This window comes from Opisthorchis viverrini, assembly GCF_000715545.1.
Source record: "Opisthorchis viverrini unplaced genomic scaffold opera_v5_115, whole genome shotgun sequence".
NCBI classification, from domain to species: Eukaryota; Metazoa; Platyhelminthes; class Trematoda; order Opisthorchiida; family Opisthorchiidae; genus Opisthorchis; species Opisthorchis viverrini.
The window spans coordinates 745,122-766,007 of record NW_008751773.1 but is presented as its reverse complement, the minus strand read 5'-3'; the positions used below and the strand labels follow the sequence as shown (position 1 = coordinate 766,007).

Here is a 20,886-nt window from a genome sequence, read left to right as displayed (position 1 = left end):
TCCTAAACAAGTGGAAAACTGGTAAACGTAAATGCCTTTTTCCCTTTCTTTTTTGACTTCTATCAATTAACTAGCATTCAACTGTATGTTCAGTCAAAACGTGGAGCAAAACTTGGGAGAATTTCACCCAGATTGATCCTACCAGTTTTGTGGACGATTTGTGTAAACGCAGCCACATAGGATTTGATATAAGTGGATTGAGAATTGTGAAGAAGAATAGCGTGTTAAGACTGTTTTGTAACCCCACAAAACACGTGGTTATCGATTATCATATTTAATGACATGAAACTCACTCCCCGGGGTCGCTTGAACCCTTAATCACCTGTTCTGAGCATAATATTCAGTAGAATAAATGTACTGCAAAGTTTCTTCGAATTTGGTAACGTCTTCTTCTGTAGGTTTGTTGGGGTAATAACTAGTCTTTCAATGTCGCCAAAATATGTCATGTCGAATTAGGTGGGAATACACACTTAATATGTCGCGGATATTTTGGAAGCTAGAAACACAGGCTTTAGTAAAGGGATATTAGTGACATTTCAGCCATCAAATTTTTAGGCCTATATTTTACTTATCAAGTTTTGCATTGCAGGACGAGCCACATAGCTGCCATTTCAATGTCTGCACGCAAGCCACCTCATATCCTGAATTTGGATATTTTTGGCAAAATCCCATCTTCGAACAGCTTATAAATTAACTCACACGTAAGAAAGTTACCTTTTACAACAGTTTCCATAAACTCTTAGTTGAAACTAATATGACAAAGTGCGAGTGAGCAGCCATGTCCACAAAAATTGGATGGTTGTATCCAAATTTCCATGACGGAAAACGAGATTACGCATTTGAACGATGTGGCTTGACGATCAATAATTTGGGGCATATTGCAAGATAATTATCAAACCTTAAACCACAATTATCTCAGAGCCGCTTTCGTAGGGATACCTGGACTTACATTGCTCACTGTAGTCAACTATTCGTTGGCACAATTGAAACTGCGTTTGACCGGTGATAAACACTTACACACGTCAACTAATGTTGGCGAGTAAATGGCGTATGGTCCAACCATGCTACAGTAGAACACCCCTGCAATAATCACTCTTGAGTAAGGTCACTGGTTGTTGTCCCAGAGATTTCTACATGAAGATGGGTCCGGATATTTAGGCTAATGTGAAGTTGGTGAATATTGCAGACGTTATTCGTACTTGTTCTTCCAAGTTACCTAGTTTTCACGCATTTAGTATCTAATTGCTTATGGTGTCACTGATACAACCGCTGCATTAATGATACAACATGCTCAACCGCTATCGATTTCCTGACTGGAAAGTTTTTGAGAATTTATTATTCCTTGAAGGTTGATTTTTACTTCTTGATGGGCGGGGTAATTGCGATCCGTGGAAGGTGACGTCGGCAGCATTTTTGCCTGTCAAAACAGCAAATGCATTGTAAAACAATAACCCGCGTTTCCCTTGGAAACGGACTTTAATTCATGGTGTAGAGAAGGCTCGTGTTCTGTGGCAAAACTGAAGACTGTTTCGTCGGGTAGACAATCAGTTTTTGTCGGTTGCCACTAACATTCACATACATTCTCATTTTTCTCCTGTTGATTTTAGAACTTTGCCAGGTGCAGAGTAAAAGTAGTGGAATTTGACAAGGGTGCAACAGTGCAGTTGAGCAACTGCGAATACGTGTACTTTGGAGAACACCGTCTACGTCGCCCACTACATGGATGGGAACAAGCGACTGCTCTTTTCCAGGAAGTAGTTGGCAGAGCCGTCAATGCTTTCAATACACGGGTTGACAGTCGGTATTGGTACAAACTATTCGCCATTGAGGATCCCACCACTGAGGTGAGCGTACACCCAATTTATCCGATTGTCCTGTTACTTTCCAGCACATTTCTGGGCCGCAGTATACATTTACTCTGTATATGCTTCGCGAAGCATGTCGAAACACCCGATCCGTTAACGGTTCAAATCAAGATGGATTGCAGGAACTCTGTGAAGAAAGCAAGCCACAAGTGAGTTCATATTCTCTATCCATTTGTGTTCTCACTATAAGGTAAACAACATGATTCAAGACGTTCACAGTGAGTAGTCAGCAGCCCTGATGAACACAGGGATTGAAATGGCATATCATTCACTTTCCCCAGCTACTCTGCATAAAAAATCCATTTTTGGAAGAACTTGCTCTGGGTACGAAAGTGGGTTTTCTGCTCACTTATTTTTGTTTTGCCTAAGAAATTTCTTATTCTGAAAGTGGACCATTAACGACGGAATGCTACCCATGTTACATTGGAGTCTCAAGACGATTACCATTACATGAGCATTTATATCTTCTTCAGTGTTGCCTTCCCCACCGAAATATTGCACACCCAGACCACAATTTGCACTCATTCTGTTCGCCGTTCGTTTGTAATTTTGTTCCCAGTAACAGCTGAGATGTGAATCTTTTCGCAGGCTCTGATATAATGGTTTCGAAGGTAGGCAAAACGTGAATGGGAATTGACACAGTAGACGTTCGCATATAGGAGACCGCCTGGCTACCAAGCAAAATGTCAAATACATGCATTAGTAAATTTGTTAATAAACTTCCACCTGTTTTTGTGCACATCACAGTTAGCTGCTTTGTTTTTCAATGTCTCCGATGCTCTAACCGTGCACTTTTGCATTCAGTCAGCCAAAGTCGAGTATGTATGCTGCGTAAAACTGCATTTGATTGATAAAACGCCTAAAGACCTTTGTTCCAGAATGCTCATCGCGGAGCAGCAAAATCAAGACCTCTGACGTTTGGACTATCAACAACTTACCCGTAAGCGACACGAATGCACTAATTCAGGTATTCTCACAAAGGACAAAACAGAAGCGGAGAAGAGCTTTGTAATGTACTACTCATAAGGTTGCTGAAAATCCATCGACACCCCACGACCGGTTCCGCCCTTCTTGGGGCCCATCAGGTAGGCACAGTCCCCGGGTATTCCGTCAACCCTGTGTTCTACGTGAAACCAAATTGCACGAAATTAGCGAATATACACTCATCTGCAAACTAATTTGGTTCGTTCAGTTGCCTGAGAACATCATAAACGAGAGATTCAGCTGGATTCCAAGTGAGTCCCTCGAAAGAACCAAATTAATTTGCAGATGAGTGTATATTCGCTAATGGAGAAGAGCTTGTTTTGATGAAGCTGTATTTTCCAGCGTTGGAAGATGACGCTTCGGAATTATCTAGCCACTTCTGTCTGGACAGAATACATCAGGGTTCACGGGTAAGCTCCTATACAGGATTATTGAGTATTCGACACGAAGAGCGATTTCCAGTGAGCATTTCCCTAATTGAAGATGATGGAGCTTCCCTTATCGTTGGCGGTTTTGGTATTTTGAGGACTGTTTTCTTCGAACGATTGATGCCATTGGAGAAGATCAAAAAACGCAGTTGGATTTTGGTAGATTAATTGAAGGCAGTGTCGCAGTTTTATTTGAGTAGTTTTTAAGGGAACATCTGGAGATCAAAATTGTCACTCATATTCTGCTTAAGAAAGAAATTAGCGGTAGAACAAAAGGGAAATAAAATTGGACGATTTTGGTGGTGAAATGTATTTGCTGTGTGTTAAATCAAGTCACTCAATATACCGTACAATAAAGCTTTAAATTAGAGGTGGTTGCGTAAATTCAATCTGACGATCTTGCTCGTGTAAACCAATGACTTTGAGCAAACGTGAAAATATTCGTTTATTAAGATCCGATACTTCAGGAGCTTCTAGCATGCTGTTTGTTTGTTGGAAAATGCTCGTCCCTCATGTCAGGTATCCGGATTCAAAGGCCGTTATTGTTAAGGATATGTGCAGCTGGTGAGACCTACTAAGAACTCAGGCCCAGTGTCTCCCCTGATTTGGATAGGAAAAGTCCACAGCTAATTTTCAAAGGAGTATCTGTATTGTGTTACTGTGCATGAAATAAAGGAAAAGAAAACCAAGCAAATGGCAGGGCACTTGTTGGGAGTTACTTTCTCGTCAAGCTCTCAATCTGGCTTTTGACAAACAAACTATAACTTATTACTACCTAGTTTTTATCGCTTAGGCAAGTTAGCACATTGGTGTCTCGTTTGAATGGTCCCGTTTGGAGATGGTTGGATGTAACGAAAAAATCGCAGTGTTTATTCGTTTGGTTGACCGTTAACAAAAGTTTCATTGTCTTCATCAGAACTTTAAAATTCTGCGCTCTGCTTCCTATCATTTTTTTCTATAGTACATGGTCTCCTGTCATGTCCGATATTGGCAGCGTTTGTGGGTTACTTTCCACGAAACGATTGACGTCAGTGACTGTGAGCTTATACCTATCACACAAAAGACCTCGTCCAACGAGCACCAAACTACTATGGTTGATAGAAAGCAATCACAAGAATCAAACCTGCAGTGTATCTCCTCACAGGACAAGCGTTGGTTGAAACTGTTTGCCGACCAAGTGAATCTTGGAAAACCCTATTGGAAGGTTGCAATAGAAGAGATTGAGGAATCGCCAGTGCCTGGAAAACGACTCACCTTTGAAGTGTATTTCAAATCGGAATCAACAGGAGAGGATTGTTCTGAAAGCAACGAAGAAGCTTGTTCTAACGACATGGTAATTACCCACTAGTATAAGATGTTGTCCCCGGAATTCAATTCATAATATGATGCAATGGGTCTAAAGTCTGCTTGAAATTTTGGATCTACTTGTCTCAATTCTCTTCTATACGCTGAGTATCATGGAAAACTCCATCTTTTTTGTCCGTAATTACATTTAATTGAGTTCATAAACTCCTAGCATAATGTATCCAACAATGAAAATATCTCCGCGCTGCTGTCACAACATGGACAACCAGCCAATGAGCATATGGTTGCTGGGTGAAGATCGCTGACCAACTTGGTCCCCAAAGAATCTCAGCTGTTATTGGCAGGAATTATGCTTGATGCTTCTCACATAGATTTACCCAACCAGTAATATTTTACCACCCTGATATTAATCTGAGCAGTTGTTTGGAGCTTTGTTTTGTGTCTCGATGTGTTGTGATGAGAGTAAAGTTCCACATTTTGAATTACCATAAAAAAGACCAAGGTTTAAACAACATTGGGCAGTTTCCTCAAATCCCTGGACGTTTAGATCCAGGAAAACATGGTAATGACTTTCAGATTAACAAAGGTAAATGTGCGGAAGTTGTGAAATTAGTACTTTTAACCCGGCATGTTAGGAACCACGAATGAAACCGAAATTCATTTTTAGAAGGTCGTATAAGGCGTACATTTGGTCATTGTAACATTCACAAGCGCTTTAAAAGAATTTCTTGTGGCTACAAATTCTGGTTCGTGCAAGCGACCGATTTGTTAGACTCTGTAGTTCACGAAGTCAATCGCTTGTCTTAAAGGGCGCACCCTGTTCTTCAATGACCATTAACCCCTGAAATGTTGGAAACGCCGACTGCTTTATTTTCACAGGGAATTCACGAACAAACATACTAGTAATTACGTAATCTGCTATTAAAACATGGAAGCAATATCAGCCTCCGCGCGGTATTGCTATATGGGCACATCTTAATTGGGGAACTATTTGATCTTAGAAATACAAACTCACGGCACTAGTTTTACTTTTTGGAAAACAGTATCATAGGAAATCTATATATTGTAGCGTAGGTTTTAATAGAACACAGGTTAAACAGATCAATGTAATAATTCTCTCCTAGGTTGAGTTAAAACAGGGAATCGTAGTTAAATGATGCTTTCAAAATATCGTTCTCTATGGATGGACAAGGTGCGGGAGTTTTCTCGTTTGCCAGGAATGTTTTCTTATTAACTGATCCTAGTTATTTATGACTGCTCGTACAGGTAAATTCTCAGCTACTAACTCGATACTACATGCACGCACACAAAGGCATGAACCCTTTGTCAAATAGTTCACTTTGACTGTCACTCAACTGCCTTTAGGTGACACCAGTTAGGTTGCAATTATTGGGTCGGTGAACATTTTGCCACCGGCTGGACTCATTAATTCTTGCTGCTAAAACTGGTCCTCAAGAGATTCCCGTAGTGGGAACCAAGATTTAGGAACTGGATCTACGTGTGATTCCTATGGTTATGTGTGTCAGACTTCGATCGATTTTCATCAGATTGTAGATCTGATTATTCTGTATTGCATTTTGTATAATATCTAACGAATTACCCGGGTGTCACTATTGTTATCAAGGTGTTTCAATTTATGACATCTACAACAGGAAGCCGTAAGTCGTTCTGTTCCGATGTTATCATGGTCAGTTTTTTTAAGCGTCGGATATTTTGGGCACAAAATGATAAACATTTATGCGAACGTTGAACTGATGAGATAAACAATTCACTGGATTCGCTCAATATGTGGTAACTCTTCGAATGTCAAGATGTCAAAAATCAATGAGTTGAATTTCTATAGATTGTATCGTACCGTCAGAGTAGTTGAGGGCCATTTCATTCCTGGTTTCCCTCTAGTTAAAAATACTGAAATTACGAGACAGCGTGATATTTGATGTTATTTCTTTAGAATGCAAAACGATATGATAATGCCTTTTCAGTAAGCAAACGAACATAGCGTTGGTTCTACAACAGTGACTCACGCTATATATACACTTAGGACTCTCATTGCGCAAATGTTATGGAAAAACTTCAGTGAGACAGTACACAACGAAGAATTGGAGGTGCTTGAACTCTATTTAAGCTTTGGTCTCTCTTAAGAAGCATTGAACTTCTGTTTGTGGTTGCAGAGAACACCTCTCATGTGCTGTTTACGACCAATATTATTTCAAAAGTTATGCAAGCGTTAGTGGTTCAGATAAATCTTCGCCCGTAGCAGAAATTCGGTGCTGAATTATCCCAAAACCTCATAAACTTTGCAAGAGCACTATAACAAGATGGCGTGTATCGATCACGATTGTCAGAACTGTTTCAGCCAATGTATTGCTCGATTTGTGCAAACCTCTTGTGGAGTCTATCGAAATGTCGAATGATCTTGATTGCATCTGTCATTCAGGCGAAAGTGAGTTCACGAATAAACTCTTGTAGATCGCATTGTTTCAATGAACCCAGATGGAATGCTACTGTTTTAAGATAGTTTTACTTCTACTAAATCCTCCACAGCACTTCTACGTTTGCAAAGGAAGCTACTGGTGGAAAAATTGGAAGAATGAAGAGACGTTTGAAATATCGCAGTGCAAAAATGTCACGAGGTTCAAAGCACAGACCACAACGACTAAAGGTGCTTCGGCGCACGGCGATATGGAACTGAAAGAAATGGTCTCCAAAGCTGTAGAACTTTACAACGAGAAATTGGCGGACTTTTATATTTTTGGTGAAGATAGCGTTCAGAATGTTTTGCTCGAAGTAAGTTCATCTACAATCGCTTGCAGAAAAACTGCGATTCTTTAGACGGAAGTGGGCAAAAAGACAATGTTTGACTTGAAAATGAAGCCGATTTCGTGCAAACCTACGTCTGGTCGTCGAAAGTGTGAACCAAAACTGTCACAAGTAAGTGTGTTTCCGATGAAATATCTCAGCATGTAGTGATGCTTAATGAAAGATGGCTTTTATACCCCGATCTCATCCATGAGAGTAAGAGCAGCATCTTCTCTTGTTTTAATCATTTTGGCTGTGACAGTCTCAGTCAGAAAGAAAACGGGACTTTTCTTGAAATACTTCAGGATTTTGGTGGCCTTGACCTTACAGGACAACCTCATCACACGCAGAACACAAACAGGAGCACCATTGTTCCTTTTCCAGCAAGACTGTGCCTCAATAAAATGTCTTTGTTTGGTTCAGCAACTTGTCCGGGAAGACATCGGAATTTCTTCTCGGTCCCAATTAGATTACATAAATAAATCGCTTTGGATGCATTTTCGCAGCTGATAGCTTGACTCTTTGGGAGCAGCTGTTTTATGTCCATTTTGATTTTAGAATCCTTTCCAAATACCAGTTCAAAACTGTTAGCACAAATACTGTGCCCTAAGAAGCCTTATGAGTCAATTCACTGTATCACTTTTTACATCAACAGCAACACGCATTGAAAATGTGGTCAACTAACTAACTAATCCGGTCATCTGCTTTGCTTCGAAATACACTGAAATGAATCAGTGCGCCGTCCACATAATTCTCGGTCTGCATGCGCCACTCGCCTTATTCTTGACTTTCAGAGGCAACTTCATTCGTGTTGGTGAATGTCCAGTGGATTGTACCATCGTTTCGGAACCACTGGGCCGCAGACACTTCATAGGTGCCAATCACGCTGTGTTTACCTCCTATTGGTTTGCTAATTTCTACCGCCAGGTTTAAGGGCATCGTCCGAAAACCTGCGTCGCAATCTAAACCTGTTGGCTGCTACCCTTCTGCTTCCTACATTTGACAATCGAACAAATTGCAGCTTAATAAGTGTAAAACCTGGCATTCCCTTAGGAATAAGCTTGATTGCATCTGTCTTCGCCTCATGGTCAACCTTGAAGGACGCCTTAATTAGGGTGTTGACAGCACAGTATTGGTGCTTCTAGTTTACCATTAGATGTCTTTCTCTGGTGACTGATTTTGTTCGACCGCTTCAGAGTGGTTCAGACCATGATACTTCTTCTACCAAGGAATCAGAGAATTCTTCCACACCTGCCTAAACTGATTCAGCCGTTGTTGTACAGGGATATGCATAGTGTTCAAGTGTTAGGATTCATCTAATCCGACAGTCTTGCACCAAACTGTGTCCACTGCGAGTACTGATACCGTAAGATATCCTGAGTGGCAGTCTGCGATTTCCAGGGAGAGCATGATGGCTTACCAAAATGCAACTTAACGACTGAGGTCATGTCGCATCCAGCTACCTGACACCACTCTCCATTCAGGGAATTTCTTTGGCCCAATGAGCTGCCAATAATCTGCGTTAGTTTTCACCCTGTTTCGAGCATATATTTTGATCGTGTGCCCATGCGCATTCGAGCCTGACCGGAATCTTTTGACAACTATGTTGACTGTTTAAAGTACTTTAGGTAGACAGTGACAGTCCTCTTGTTGGCCAGGATTTGACATTGTATACGTACTGACTGTTAGGATTGCGGTGGGATTTTCGTCAGTGTGTGTTTTGGCAGCAGTCATAATCAACTTACGGATTCAGTAATCGTGTGGATTGCAGACCTTTGTTTGGTTATCCTAAATATGTGGAAAGTCATCGTTTCAGAAGAGCTTGATAAACAATCGGTAGTTCTAATTTGGGCAACGTTTCGCTTTTGACACAAAAGCCTCATCAGGTCAACTGAGCAAGTCACCAAACTGGCCACGTTATAAGGCAGACGGGAACCAATCAGTAAGTCAGTCCTCTTCAGATTATCACACTAGATCAGTGTTGAGTGTCAATTAACGGCTGTTGTCAGTTAGTGAAGTTGTCAAAGTCTTGCTTTGGTGAATTGAGTTTGGTTCGTTAATCTTCCACTTCAGGGTGCTTCAGTTAGTGGTTCACCTCAATCGCCACTGGTAGATTTCCCCTGGTCTTTGTGGGGTTGTGAGTGCTTCGACAATTTAGTTTGAGGGGGGGTTGAGGTCGAGTGGAATCCAGATGATGCCCACTATTCCTTCTGATGACCGCACACCAATACCTGTCAGCTCGACTGATCCAGCACCTTTCTCCACACGCTTGCCAGTTCCACGCCTTCTATTCTGTTAACACTGGGATGCTTTGGGATTTCTACCGCCTCGGCGGTCAGTCCGTTTGACGTGGACCGTAGTCCTCGCCAACATTTTCTAAATATATTTTGTGTCCTGTGTTCAGTGCGTGTTCCGCAATCACCGAGCCTTTCAGTAACGCTTGATGTTCATCTGCGTTTCTAGGCGACCTGTTTATTTTTCTACTATGCTCTTCGACTCTGATGTGTAGTTCCCTGGCCGTCTGTCCTATGTAGACCTTGGTGCGGTCATTACACTTGATATTGTAGACACATTCGCTGGTTCTGTTTGCCGGGAGGCGATCCTTCAACTGCGCCAGCACAGAACGCAGTGTTCCCCTTCTGGAAAACTACTCTTATGAAGCCACTCTCATGAGGGAAGAGTGGATATCATCTGGATTCCACTCGACCTGAACCCCCCTCAAATTAAATTGTCGAAGCACTCACAACCCCACAAAGACCGGGGGAAATCTACCAGTGGCAATTGAGGTGAATCACTAACTGAAGCACCCTGAAGGGGAAGATTAACGAACCGAACCCGATCAGAATTAATTTGAAACTCCCCCAAACCACCAAAGCAGGATTTTGACAACTCCACCAAACGACAAGAGCCGCTAATTGACACTCAACACTGATCTAGTGTGATAATCTGAAGAGGACTGACTTACTGATTGGTTCCCGTCTGCCTTATAACGTGGCCAGTTTGGTGACTTGCTCAGTTGACCTGATGAGGCTTTTGTGTCAAAAGCGAAACGTTACCCAAATTAGAACTAACGATTGTTTATCAAGCCCTTCTAAAACGATGACTTCTCAATCTGTTCCAAACCTTTTCCAATGTGGAAAATCAGTTATTGATACTTGTGGACATGAGACCACCCAATATAGAGACACAAGTTAGGTCAGAGTAAGCTCTACGGAGCATACTAATAACTCTCACCGAAAAAGGATGCTAAAGCTAGGAATCGAGCAAGTTCGCCGAATATACTTTTGTAGGCAGTTAGCTACAGAAATACCGACGTATTTCAATGCATACCCCGTTATCGGCCGCTGCTTAAAGGGATGCAAAAGGTGCCAAAACGTTTAGGTACCTTGGTTCGCTATGTTCCCAAACTGAGTCACTCAGAGGTAACACACATTTGACTTTGCCTCACTGTTTTCCAAGGCATCAGTCGGAAAGGGTCCGTGTCTCGCTAACATTCTTATGTCTTTCAGAATCGAGTCCAGTGTTCGGTTACCGTGTGGCAACGTCCCTGGTTGGGAGAAAATGAACGCATTTGGCTGCACAATTGCCATGATTCTTACTCTTATCCCTCAAGCGCAGGGGTGCACCAAATCAGTGATGAGGAGGAAAATAGCAATGCCTTCAAGGATGCGGTAAAACGGCTTGGAGAAATGTATACCACTGATGAGCCCATTATCTACTCAGTTAAGCACGAAAATGCCACTGCACAACAAAATGCAACGCAGCGACTCATCAGACTCGTACTGATTCTGGAACCAGTTGGTTGTGACTATACAAAACCGAATTCCAACTCGCCCGCCTGCAGGGACTGGAGGAATCAAGTAAATCACAACTTATAAACCTTCACTTGCGGGAGATTTCACATTCCAGTTTTATGTTTACAGAATTGAAAGCGTTATTGGGCCTTTAATTATTCAAACCACGTTTACACCTAGATTGTTGAAGAAATAAAGTGAAATACTATTACAGTCTGCTTAATATGTATTCGATTTTTTATTCAGGAGCAAACTATTTGAATAAGTTGAATGATGTTTGACAGAACATTAACTCACTCACTGAAGGGAAGTGAAGACCTCTTACCATATTAGGATGCTAGGACAACATTAGATCAGCGAAGTCACCGAAGTCACTGATCAAGGTTTAAGTAAATGCACGAGTATTTTAGGCAACCGATTTTGTTTTTCTGGTCGGATTTTACAAGCACTCAAAATCCCTGGAACAATTATCATTTTTTTATAGCTTTTTTGATCCAGTGATCGAACTAGCAACTGCCAAATTTAATAAGTTCTTTTGCTCGAATGTTGCTCGTTCTTCTACTATGTTTGTGAGACAATGCGACAGATGATCAGCAAAATGACTAAGTAAAATAAATGAACTTTGTGGTTTCAAACAGGGCACCGAATCTTGCGCCTTGGAAAAATAGTAAGTTTATTCACTTATTGGGGGTCTGAAAGCCATTTGTATTAATGTACAGTTATTTAGGAAAGCACGCTGCACCTTCCCAGCTGGACGCCTGTGCTTCATACAATAAATGTGGGAGTTGAAACAAATAAAAAAAACGATGCAAGTGAGAATCTACTAATTTTGCGTATAAGCTCTGTCTAATGGACTTAGCTAAATAGCGCCATGAGTTGAGATGGCCATCTGCTGGGAGCAATCGGGCATCTAGAAAGTTGCGTCCGGAAAGTGGATTTTTTATCTAGAGAGATATCAATCGAGAAAAAAAATAAATGACAGGGTGCATATGACAGCAAGTTAAATTGAAATTTCATGCAATATTCCGTTGCTTCTACAATATAGGCTGAAGCCTCCAATATATAACGATCGTAAAATGACTATCTTGCTCCTAAAAATTGGTCCGCAGAAAAACCGAATCCCATCTCACTTCTGTCCGTTGGGCTGTTGAACGAAATTATGTAAACGTCAGGTCCTCTTGAGGACAGTGTTCTGTTTGTAGTAGCCGAATAAAGTTTTACCTCTCTGGGACTCGGCGGAAATACATGTTGCCCAAGGCTCCTTCTACACTATTTCAAACTTGGGCTCCTCAGTAAAAACCTGCCCAGTAAGGTCTTAGGTACGATTTTGGGTGCCGCTAATGGGAAGTTTATATAACAGTATGTTGAAACCTCCCAAACAAAATTATTCAGTCGAATATGTCACCAAATATCACTATTTCATTCGAGTCGATAGACAAGATGTTGAAGGTTATACTGTACTATTTGTACGTCTGATGAGAATTCCTCTGCTTAATTATTTTTGGGACACGTTGTTTGAACGAAACCCCGAATTAATTGCTGATCGTCTATCAGATTGGGTGCACGCTGATTTAACTACCGACTTGTAATTTCTGATGTGATAATGTTAAACTTGAAACACATTCATGTATGTTTTATCTGTTCTGTTGTGTTTTCAGATATACACAGTACAGTCACATTATTTGAATGCTTTGCCAACTCGCCCAGTTGAAAGGATTATTTCGTTTTGTGCAGTCTATTTAATTGATGCATACCCTAAAAGGGAGTTAACACAACTTATTTAAGGGTTAATGTTACACCAAGTGTACTCGCGAATAAATGATTACTAAGCCTCGGAAATTGGTTGACAATACTGAGCAACTTACTAAGCTATGGCCGTGATGTGTAGGATAAATGTATCATGATGAATGCTTATGTTCTTGAATTTGGCTAAAATACCTCCATCCTTTTTTATTCAACGCAGGATAAAGTAAAATGTTTGGCGGAAATCGTCCAAGAATTAAGTGGAATTTCTCACAGAGTGCTGAGACTAACTGGATGCAGCCCGATCATGGAGCCGATTCCGGAACGTCTCTTGAAACCATCAGAATATGAAACAGTCAGTTTCAAGCGAACGCTTAGAAAGGCTTGGGAACTCTTCCATCAACTAATGCGTCAATCAGGTCAACTGTTTAACGTAGTTGATGTAAAGGATGGTACTATCGAGGTAAGTCCATTTCAGGTTGTGGCGTTCATTTCTCGTATTTAGAGAGACACAGAACAGAAAATAAAGTACACAGCAACGTTTGAAGAAACTATTTGCATCCGCGGCATCGATGATTACAGGTTTGAAGGGGTGTACTCTTCAGATTGCAGCAGAAAAACTCCACACGTGAGTACTTTATGTGAACATTGGTTCCAGTATTTACATATTCGATTCTGGTTGATGTTCGTTTATTGGAATGAAACAATCAAGGTTTCTCCCTGTAAGTGAACATAGCCTAGTTCAGAAAGCTGAAAAGTATTGCACAGTCATTTGATTCCCATTGTTCACCGTCAGCACTGTCCATCTCACTAATATCCAGAGATTTGGCCAAAAGGTTTAGTTCGCGACTTGTTACCAAGAGTGTCTCTGAAAGAATCTCCCTTGAGATTCACATGCTCTGTACTGATGATGATTCTCAATAAGGATGAAACAGCCGTACAGTGTTTCTCGGCTCTTCAGATTGATTGTTTTCCATTAGAGGAGGAAATATCAATGCTAGTTGTGTTCCACAGTATCGCAACCTTTGACAGGTTTACAGTCGTGTGGTGTTTGGAAGGGACATCTACTTATGGGAATTTTCGTGCATATGTGTCCATCGACTGGCGAGTCTTGTGAAGAAAATAGCCCATTGGGCGGTCCGTCAGCTTGTCGCGGTTAACCAAGAAGACCGTAAACGCAGCACGAACAATCTACGCTGTGAGTTATCAGTCGTCTTCAGCCAGTGTTTTGGCCGTGATTCGGTCAGGTCTTCAGCACCACGTTCTTAGTTGCATTGATCTACTGATCGCTACACGTGGGTGCAAACGGCATACGCTCAAATGCTCACTTATTCTGTAGCTTACACTAATGGTCAAACCTGACTGGAGTATCTACTTTTTCGGATATGGATTTTTTTGACAGCACATATTACTTTACTTGCTGTACCTAAAACATTCGACCTCCTTCAGATTTGGAACCAAGCTATCGGACCGGTAAATGAACTGAATTTTTTATGCTCAAGTTTAACGTTTTGTATAATAAAGAGTTAAACAAAACCAACCATATATTTTTTGTTTTAATTATTATTATTTTAACCCTCAAATGGTGTTTCAACGGGAAAATGAACACTCAACGTGGCTACTCGAAATGAATAAACCATTAAACTGAACAACATTACATTCGGCTAGTCCAGGCGCTAACCCAATGCAAGATCATCAGCTTAACAGCCCCTCACTATGAATATGAATAGGCGTATGAATTAGCAACATAACCGAGGACGTGTTCACTTCTTCGACAAACAAGCTGCATCTAACATTTAAACTCGCTGGTTGATCAACCAACAAATGATTTGTAAGTTAGCCTTTATGCTACTAATTTTCGATTTCTTTCCAGGTACTACGAAATTGTGAAGTGAAAGTGACAACAAACGAAAAGGGTGAACATGTTGCGGTGAGCTGTACGTCCTACTAGACCGTGACACCAACACTCACACAGAATGGATGTGAAAACATGTTGCTCTTTAAATATGAACTATTCTATTGATTTCATTCCTTATCCTATTCCTGATTGAATAAACCAAGCTATGCAATAACATTTTCCCTTGAATCATCCATCTTTACAAACACTCTGAAGGACACATTGTCAGGCAAGCTTGCTTCAAACTCATGTCATCTTAACCTGAGTACTTTCGGACTTGCAACAAAGCAGGAGGTGGGTAATCGAAGATCGTTCAATTTCTCTTTGGTAGGCTCACTTATAAATGAAGCGGTTTTAATGAAATATTAAAGAGAATTTCTAATTGACACTCAACACTGATCTAGTGTGATAATCTGAAGAGGACTGACTTACTGATTGGTTCCCGTCTGCCTTATAACGTGGCCAGTTTGGTGACTTGCTCAGTTGACCTGATGAGGCTTTTGTGTCAAAAGCGAAACGTTGCCCAAATTAGAACTACCGATTGTTTATCAAGCCCTTCTAAAACGATGACTTCTCAATCTGTTCCAAACCTTTTCCAATGTGGAAAATCAGTTATTGATACTTGTGGACATGAGACCACCCAATATAGAGACACAAGTTAGGTCAGAGTAAGCTCTACGGAGCATACTAATAACTCTCACCGAAAAAGGATGCTAAAGCTAGGAATCGAGCAAGTTCGCCGAATATACTTTTGTAGGCAGTTAGCTACAGAAATACCGACGTATTTCAATGCAAACCCCGTTATCGGCCGCTGCTTAAAGGGATGCAAGAGGTGCCAAAACGTTTAGGTACCTTGGTTCGCTATGTTCCCAAACTGAGTCACTCAGAGGTAACACACATTTGACTTTGCCTCACTGTTTTCCAAGGCATCAGTCGGAAAGGGTCCGTGTCTCGCTAACATTCTTATGTCTTTCAGAATCGAGTCCAGTGTTCGGTTACCGTGTGGCAACGTCCCTGGTTGGGAGAAAATGAACGCATTTGGCTGCACAATTGCCATGATTCTTACTCTTATCCCTCAAGCGCAGGGGTGCACCAAATCAGTGATGAGGAGGAAAATAGCAATGCCTTCAAGGATGCGGTAAAACGGCTTGGAGAAATGTATACCACTGATGAGCCCATTATCTACTCAGTTAAGCACGAAAATGCCACTGCACAACAAAATGCAACGCAGCGACTCATCAGACTCGTACTGATTCTGGAACCAGTTGGTTGTGACTATACGAAACCGAATTCCAACTCGCCCGCCTGCAGGGACTGGAGGAATCAAGTAAATCACAACTTATAAACTTTCACTTGCGGGAGATTTCACATTCCAGTTTTATGTTTACAGAATTGAAAGCGTTATTGGGCCTTTAATTATTCAAACCACGTTTACACCTAGATTGTTGAAGAAATAAAGTGAAATACTATTACAGTCTGCTTAATATGTATTCGATTTTTTATTCAGGAGCAAACTATTTGAATAAGTTGAATGATGTTTGACAGAACATTAACTCACTCACTGAAGGGAAGTGAAGACCTCTTACCATATTAGGATGCTAGGACAACATTAGATCAGCGAAGTCACCGAAGTCACTGATCAAGGTTTAAGTAAATGCACGAGTATTTTAGGCAACCGATTTTGTTTTTCTGGTCGGATTTTACAAGCACTCAAAATCCCTGGAACAATTATCATTTTTTTATAGCTTTTTTGATCCAGTGATCGAAGTAACAACTGCCAAATTTAATAAGTTCTTTTGCTCGAATGTTGCTCGTTCTTCTACTATGTTTGTGAGACAATGCGACAGATGATCAGCAAAATGACTAAGTAAAATAAATGAACTTTGTGGTTTCAAACAGGGCACCGAATCTTGCGCCTTGGAAAAATAGTAAGTTTATTCACTTATTGGGGGTCTGAAAGCCATTTGTATTAATGTACAGTTATTTAGGAAAGCACGCTGCACCTTCCCAGCTGGACGCCTGTGCTTCATACAATAAATGTGGGAGGTGAAACAAATAAAAAAAAACGATGCCAGTGAGAATCTACTAATTTTGCGTATAAGCTCTGTCTAATGGACTTAGCTAAATAGCGCCATGAGTTGAGATGGCCATCTGCTGGGAGCAATCGGGCATCTAGAAAGTTGCGTCCGGAAAGTGGATTTTTTATCTAGAGAGATATCAATCGAGAAAAAAAATAAATGACAGGGTGCATATGACAGCAAGTTAAATTGAAATTTCATGCAATATTCCGTTGCTTCTACAATATAGGCTGAAGCCTCCAATATATAACGATCGTAAAATGACTATCTTGCTCCTAAAAATTGGTCCGCAGAAAAACCGAATCCCATCTCACTTCTGTCCGTTGGGCTGTTGAACGAAAATATGTAAACGTCAGGTACTCTTGAGGACAGTGTTCTGTTTGTAGTAGCCGAATAAAGTTTTACCTCTCTGGGACTCGGCGGAAATACATGTTGCCCAAGGCTCCTTCTACACTATTTCAAACTTGGGCTCCTCAGTAAAAACCTGCCCAGTAAGGTCTTAGGTACGATTTTGGGTGCCGCTAATGGGAAGTTTATATAACAGTATGTTGAAACCTCCCAAACAAAATTATTCAGTCGAATATGTCACCAAATATCACTATTTCATTCGAGTCGATAGACAAGATGTTGAAGGTTATACTGTACTATTTGTACGTCTGATGAGAATTCCTCTGCTTAATTATTTTTGGGACACGTTGTTTGAACGAAACCCCGAATTAATTGCTGATCGTCTATCAGATTGGGTGCACGCTGATTTAACTACCGACTTGTAATTTCTGATGTGATAATGTTAAACTTGAAACACATTCATGTATGTTTTATCTGTTCTGTTGTGTTTTCAGATATACACAGTACAGTCACATTATTTGAATGCTTTGCCAACTCGCCCAGTTGAAAGGATTATTTCGTTTTGTGCAGTCTATTTAATTGATGCATACCCTAAAAGGGAGTTAACACAACTTATTTAAGGGTTAATGTTACACCAAGTGTACTCGCGAATAAATGATTACTAAGCCTCGGAAATTGGTTGACAATACTGAGCAACTTACTAAGCTATGGCCGTGATGTGTAGGATAAATGTATCATGATGAATGCTTATGTTCTTGAATTTGGCTAAAATACCTCCATCCTTTTTTATTCAACGCAGGATAAAGTAAAATGTTTGGCGGAAATCGTCCAAGAATTAAGTGGAATTTCTCACAGAGTGCTGAGACTAACTGGATGCAGCCCGATCATGGAGCCGATTCCGGAACGTCTCTTGAAACCATCAGAATATGAAACAGTCAGTTTCAAGCGAACGCTTAGAAAGGCTTGGGAACTCTTCCATCAACTAATGCGTCAATCAGGTCAACTGTTTAACGTAGTTGATGTAAAGGATGGTACTATCGAGGTAAGTCCATTTCAGGTTGTGGCGTTCATTTCTCGTATTTAGAGAGACACAGAACAGAAAATAAAGTACACAGCAACGTTTGAAGAAACTATTTGCATCCGCGGCATCGATGATTACAGGTTTGAAGGGGTGTACTCTTCAGATTGCAGCAGAAAAACTCCACACGTGAGTACTTTATGTGAACATTGGTTCCAGTATTTACATATTCGATTCTGGTTGATGTTCGTTTATTGGAATGAAACAATCAAGGTTTCTCCCTGTAAGTGAACATAGCCTAGTTCAGAAAGCTGAAAAGTATTGCACAGTCATTTGATTCCCATTGTTCACCGTCAGCACTGTCCATCTCACTAATATCCAGAGATTTGGCCAAAAGGTTTAGTTCGCGACTTGTTACCAAGAGTGTCTCTGAAAGAATCTCCCTTGAGATTCACATGCTCTGTACTGATGATGATCTCAATAAGGGAAAGCTGAAAAGTATTGCACAGTCATTTGATTCCCATTGTTCACCGTCAGCACTGTCCATCTCACTAATATCCAGAGATTTGGCCAAAAGGTTTAGTTCGCGACTTGTTACCAAGAGTGTCTCTGAAAGAATCTCCCTTGAGATTCACATGCTCTGTACTGATGATGATTCTCAATAAGGATGAAACAGCCGTACAGTGTTTCTCGGCTCTTCAGATTGATTGTTTTCCATTAGAGGAGGAAATATCAATGCTAGTTGTGTTCCACAGTATCGCAACCTTTGACAGGTTTACAGTCGTGTGGTGTTTGGAAGGGACATCTACTTATGGGAATTTTCGTGCATATGTGTCCATCGACTGGCGAGTCTTGTGAAGAAAATAGCCCATTGGGCGGTCCGTCAGCTTGTCGCGGTTAACCAAGAAGACCGTAAACGCAGCACGAACAATCTACGCTGTGAGTTATCAGTCGTCTTCAGCCAGTGTTTTGGCCGTGATTCGGTCAGGTCTTCAGCACCACGTTCTTAGTTGCATTGATCTACTGATCGCTACACGTGGGTGCAAACGGCATACGCTCAAATGCTCACTTATTCTGTAGCTTACACTAATGGTCAAACCTGACTGGAGTATCTACTTTTTCGGATATGGATTTTTTTGACAGCACATATTACTTTACTTGCTGTACCTAAAACATTCGACCTCCTTCAGATTTGGAACCAAGCTATCGGACCGGTAAATGAACTGAATTTTTTATGCTCAAGTTTAACGTTTTGTATAATAAAGAGTTAAACAAAACCAACCATATATTTTTTGTTTTAATTATTATTATTTTAACCCTCAAATGGTGTTTCAACGGGAAAATGAACACTCAACGTGGCTACTCGAAATGAATAAACCATTAAACTGAACAACATTACATTCGGCTAGTCCAGGCGCTAACCCAATGCAAGATCATCAGCTTAACAGCCCCTCACTATGAATATGAATAGGCGTATGAAATAGCAACATAACCGAGGACGTGTTCACTTCTTCGACAAACAAGCTGCATCTAACATTTAAACTCGCTGGTTGATCAACCAACAAATGATTTGTAAGTTAGCCTTTATGCTACTAATTTTCGATTTCTTTCCAGGTACTACGAAATTGTGAAGTGAAAGTGACAACAAACGAAAAGGGTGAACATGTTGCGGTGAGCTGTACGTCCTACTAGACCGTGACACCAACACTCACACAGAATGGATGTGAAAACATGTTGCTCTTTAAATATGAACTATTCTATTGATTTCATTCCTTATCCTATTCCTGATTGAATAAACCAAGCTATGCAATAACATTTTCCCTTGAATCATCCATCTTTACAAACACTCTGAAGGACACATTGTCAGGCAAGCTTGCTTCAAACTCATGTCATCTTAACCTGAGTACTTTCGGACTTGCAACAAAGCAGGAGGTGGGTAATCGAAGATCGTTCAATTTCTCTTTGGTAGGCTCACTTATAAATGAAGCGGTTTTAATGAAATATTAAAGAGAATTTCAGTTGAATATCTTGGTTTATTATTCCTAATTGATTCGTTTCGCTACATCTGCCCCAAAATATGACTTCGTGCGCTGTTCAAGGTCCCAAAATATATTTATCGGACGGAATGCGCTACACGTTGATTTGAATGGCTTTCAGGAACCAGATTAGTGGCAGGTTTCGCCAAGATAATAACATCTTTGTTTTTATCGGTAATCCAGCATCATTTTAAAACATGAGTCGATATATCGGTCGCACCTTACAACAACCAGTTCAAAGCCGAGTCGGAAAGAATTAAGCACCTGAGTTCTGTAAAAGCAGCTAAGCATTGTCCACTTTCGAATGCATATCATGAAACGTTTTGGCTTAGCACCAAGTAATCGGTGACTCTCATGGAACCGGAGCTTAAAATGAAAAGGGCGAACCCATGGGCGGAACATTCTCTTCTGTTTTTCCTATTTCCCTTAAAAGGAATGAGTAACCATTATCTCCGCCAACACTGGGTGAAGGTTAATAATTATTCCGTCCAATGTGTTGGGTTGTCATAATGAACTCTCTTTAATGTAGGTGAAATGCCTACGTACTTCTGTGTCTACAAAGGATGCACAACACCCAAGTGTTTATCCCTA

The 20,886-nt window shown here is 40.8% G+C and overlaps 1 protein-coding gene across 1 annotated transcript in view; it reads left to right on the top strand.

Moving 5' to 3' along the window:
- Positions 1–20,886, top strand: part of T265_05913 (hypothetical protein) — a gene marked incomplete at both ends in the record, with an annotated part of 79,872 nt that overhangs the window by 13,976 nt on the left and 45,010 nt on the right. The window contains 9 exons of the mRNA XM_009171048.1: positions 1,608–2,014; positions 3,018–3,100; positions 3,135–3,259; positions 4,239–4,610; positions 7,097–7,369; positions 7,415–7,513; positions 10,891–11,241; positions 13,139–13,381; positions 15,792–16,142. Of these exons, the coding sequence (XP_009169312.1) occupies positions 1,608–2,014; positions 3,018–3,100; positions 3,135–3,259; positions 4,239–4,610; positions 7,097–7,369; positions 7,415–7,513; positions 10,891–11,241; positions 13,139–13,381; positions 15,792–16,142 (2,304 nt within the window). The remainder of the gene's footprint in view (positions 1–1,607; positions 2,015–3,017; positions 3,101–3,134; positions 3,260–4,238; positions 4,611–7,096; positions 7,370–7,414; positions 7,514–10,890; positions 11,242–13,138; positions 13,382–15,791; positions 16,143–20,886) is intronic.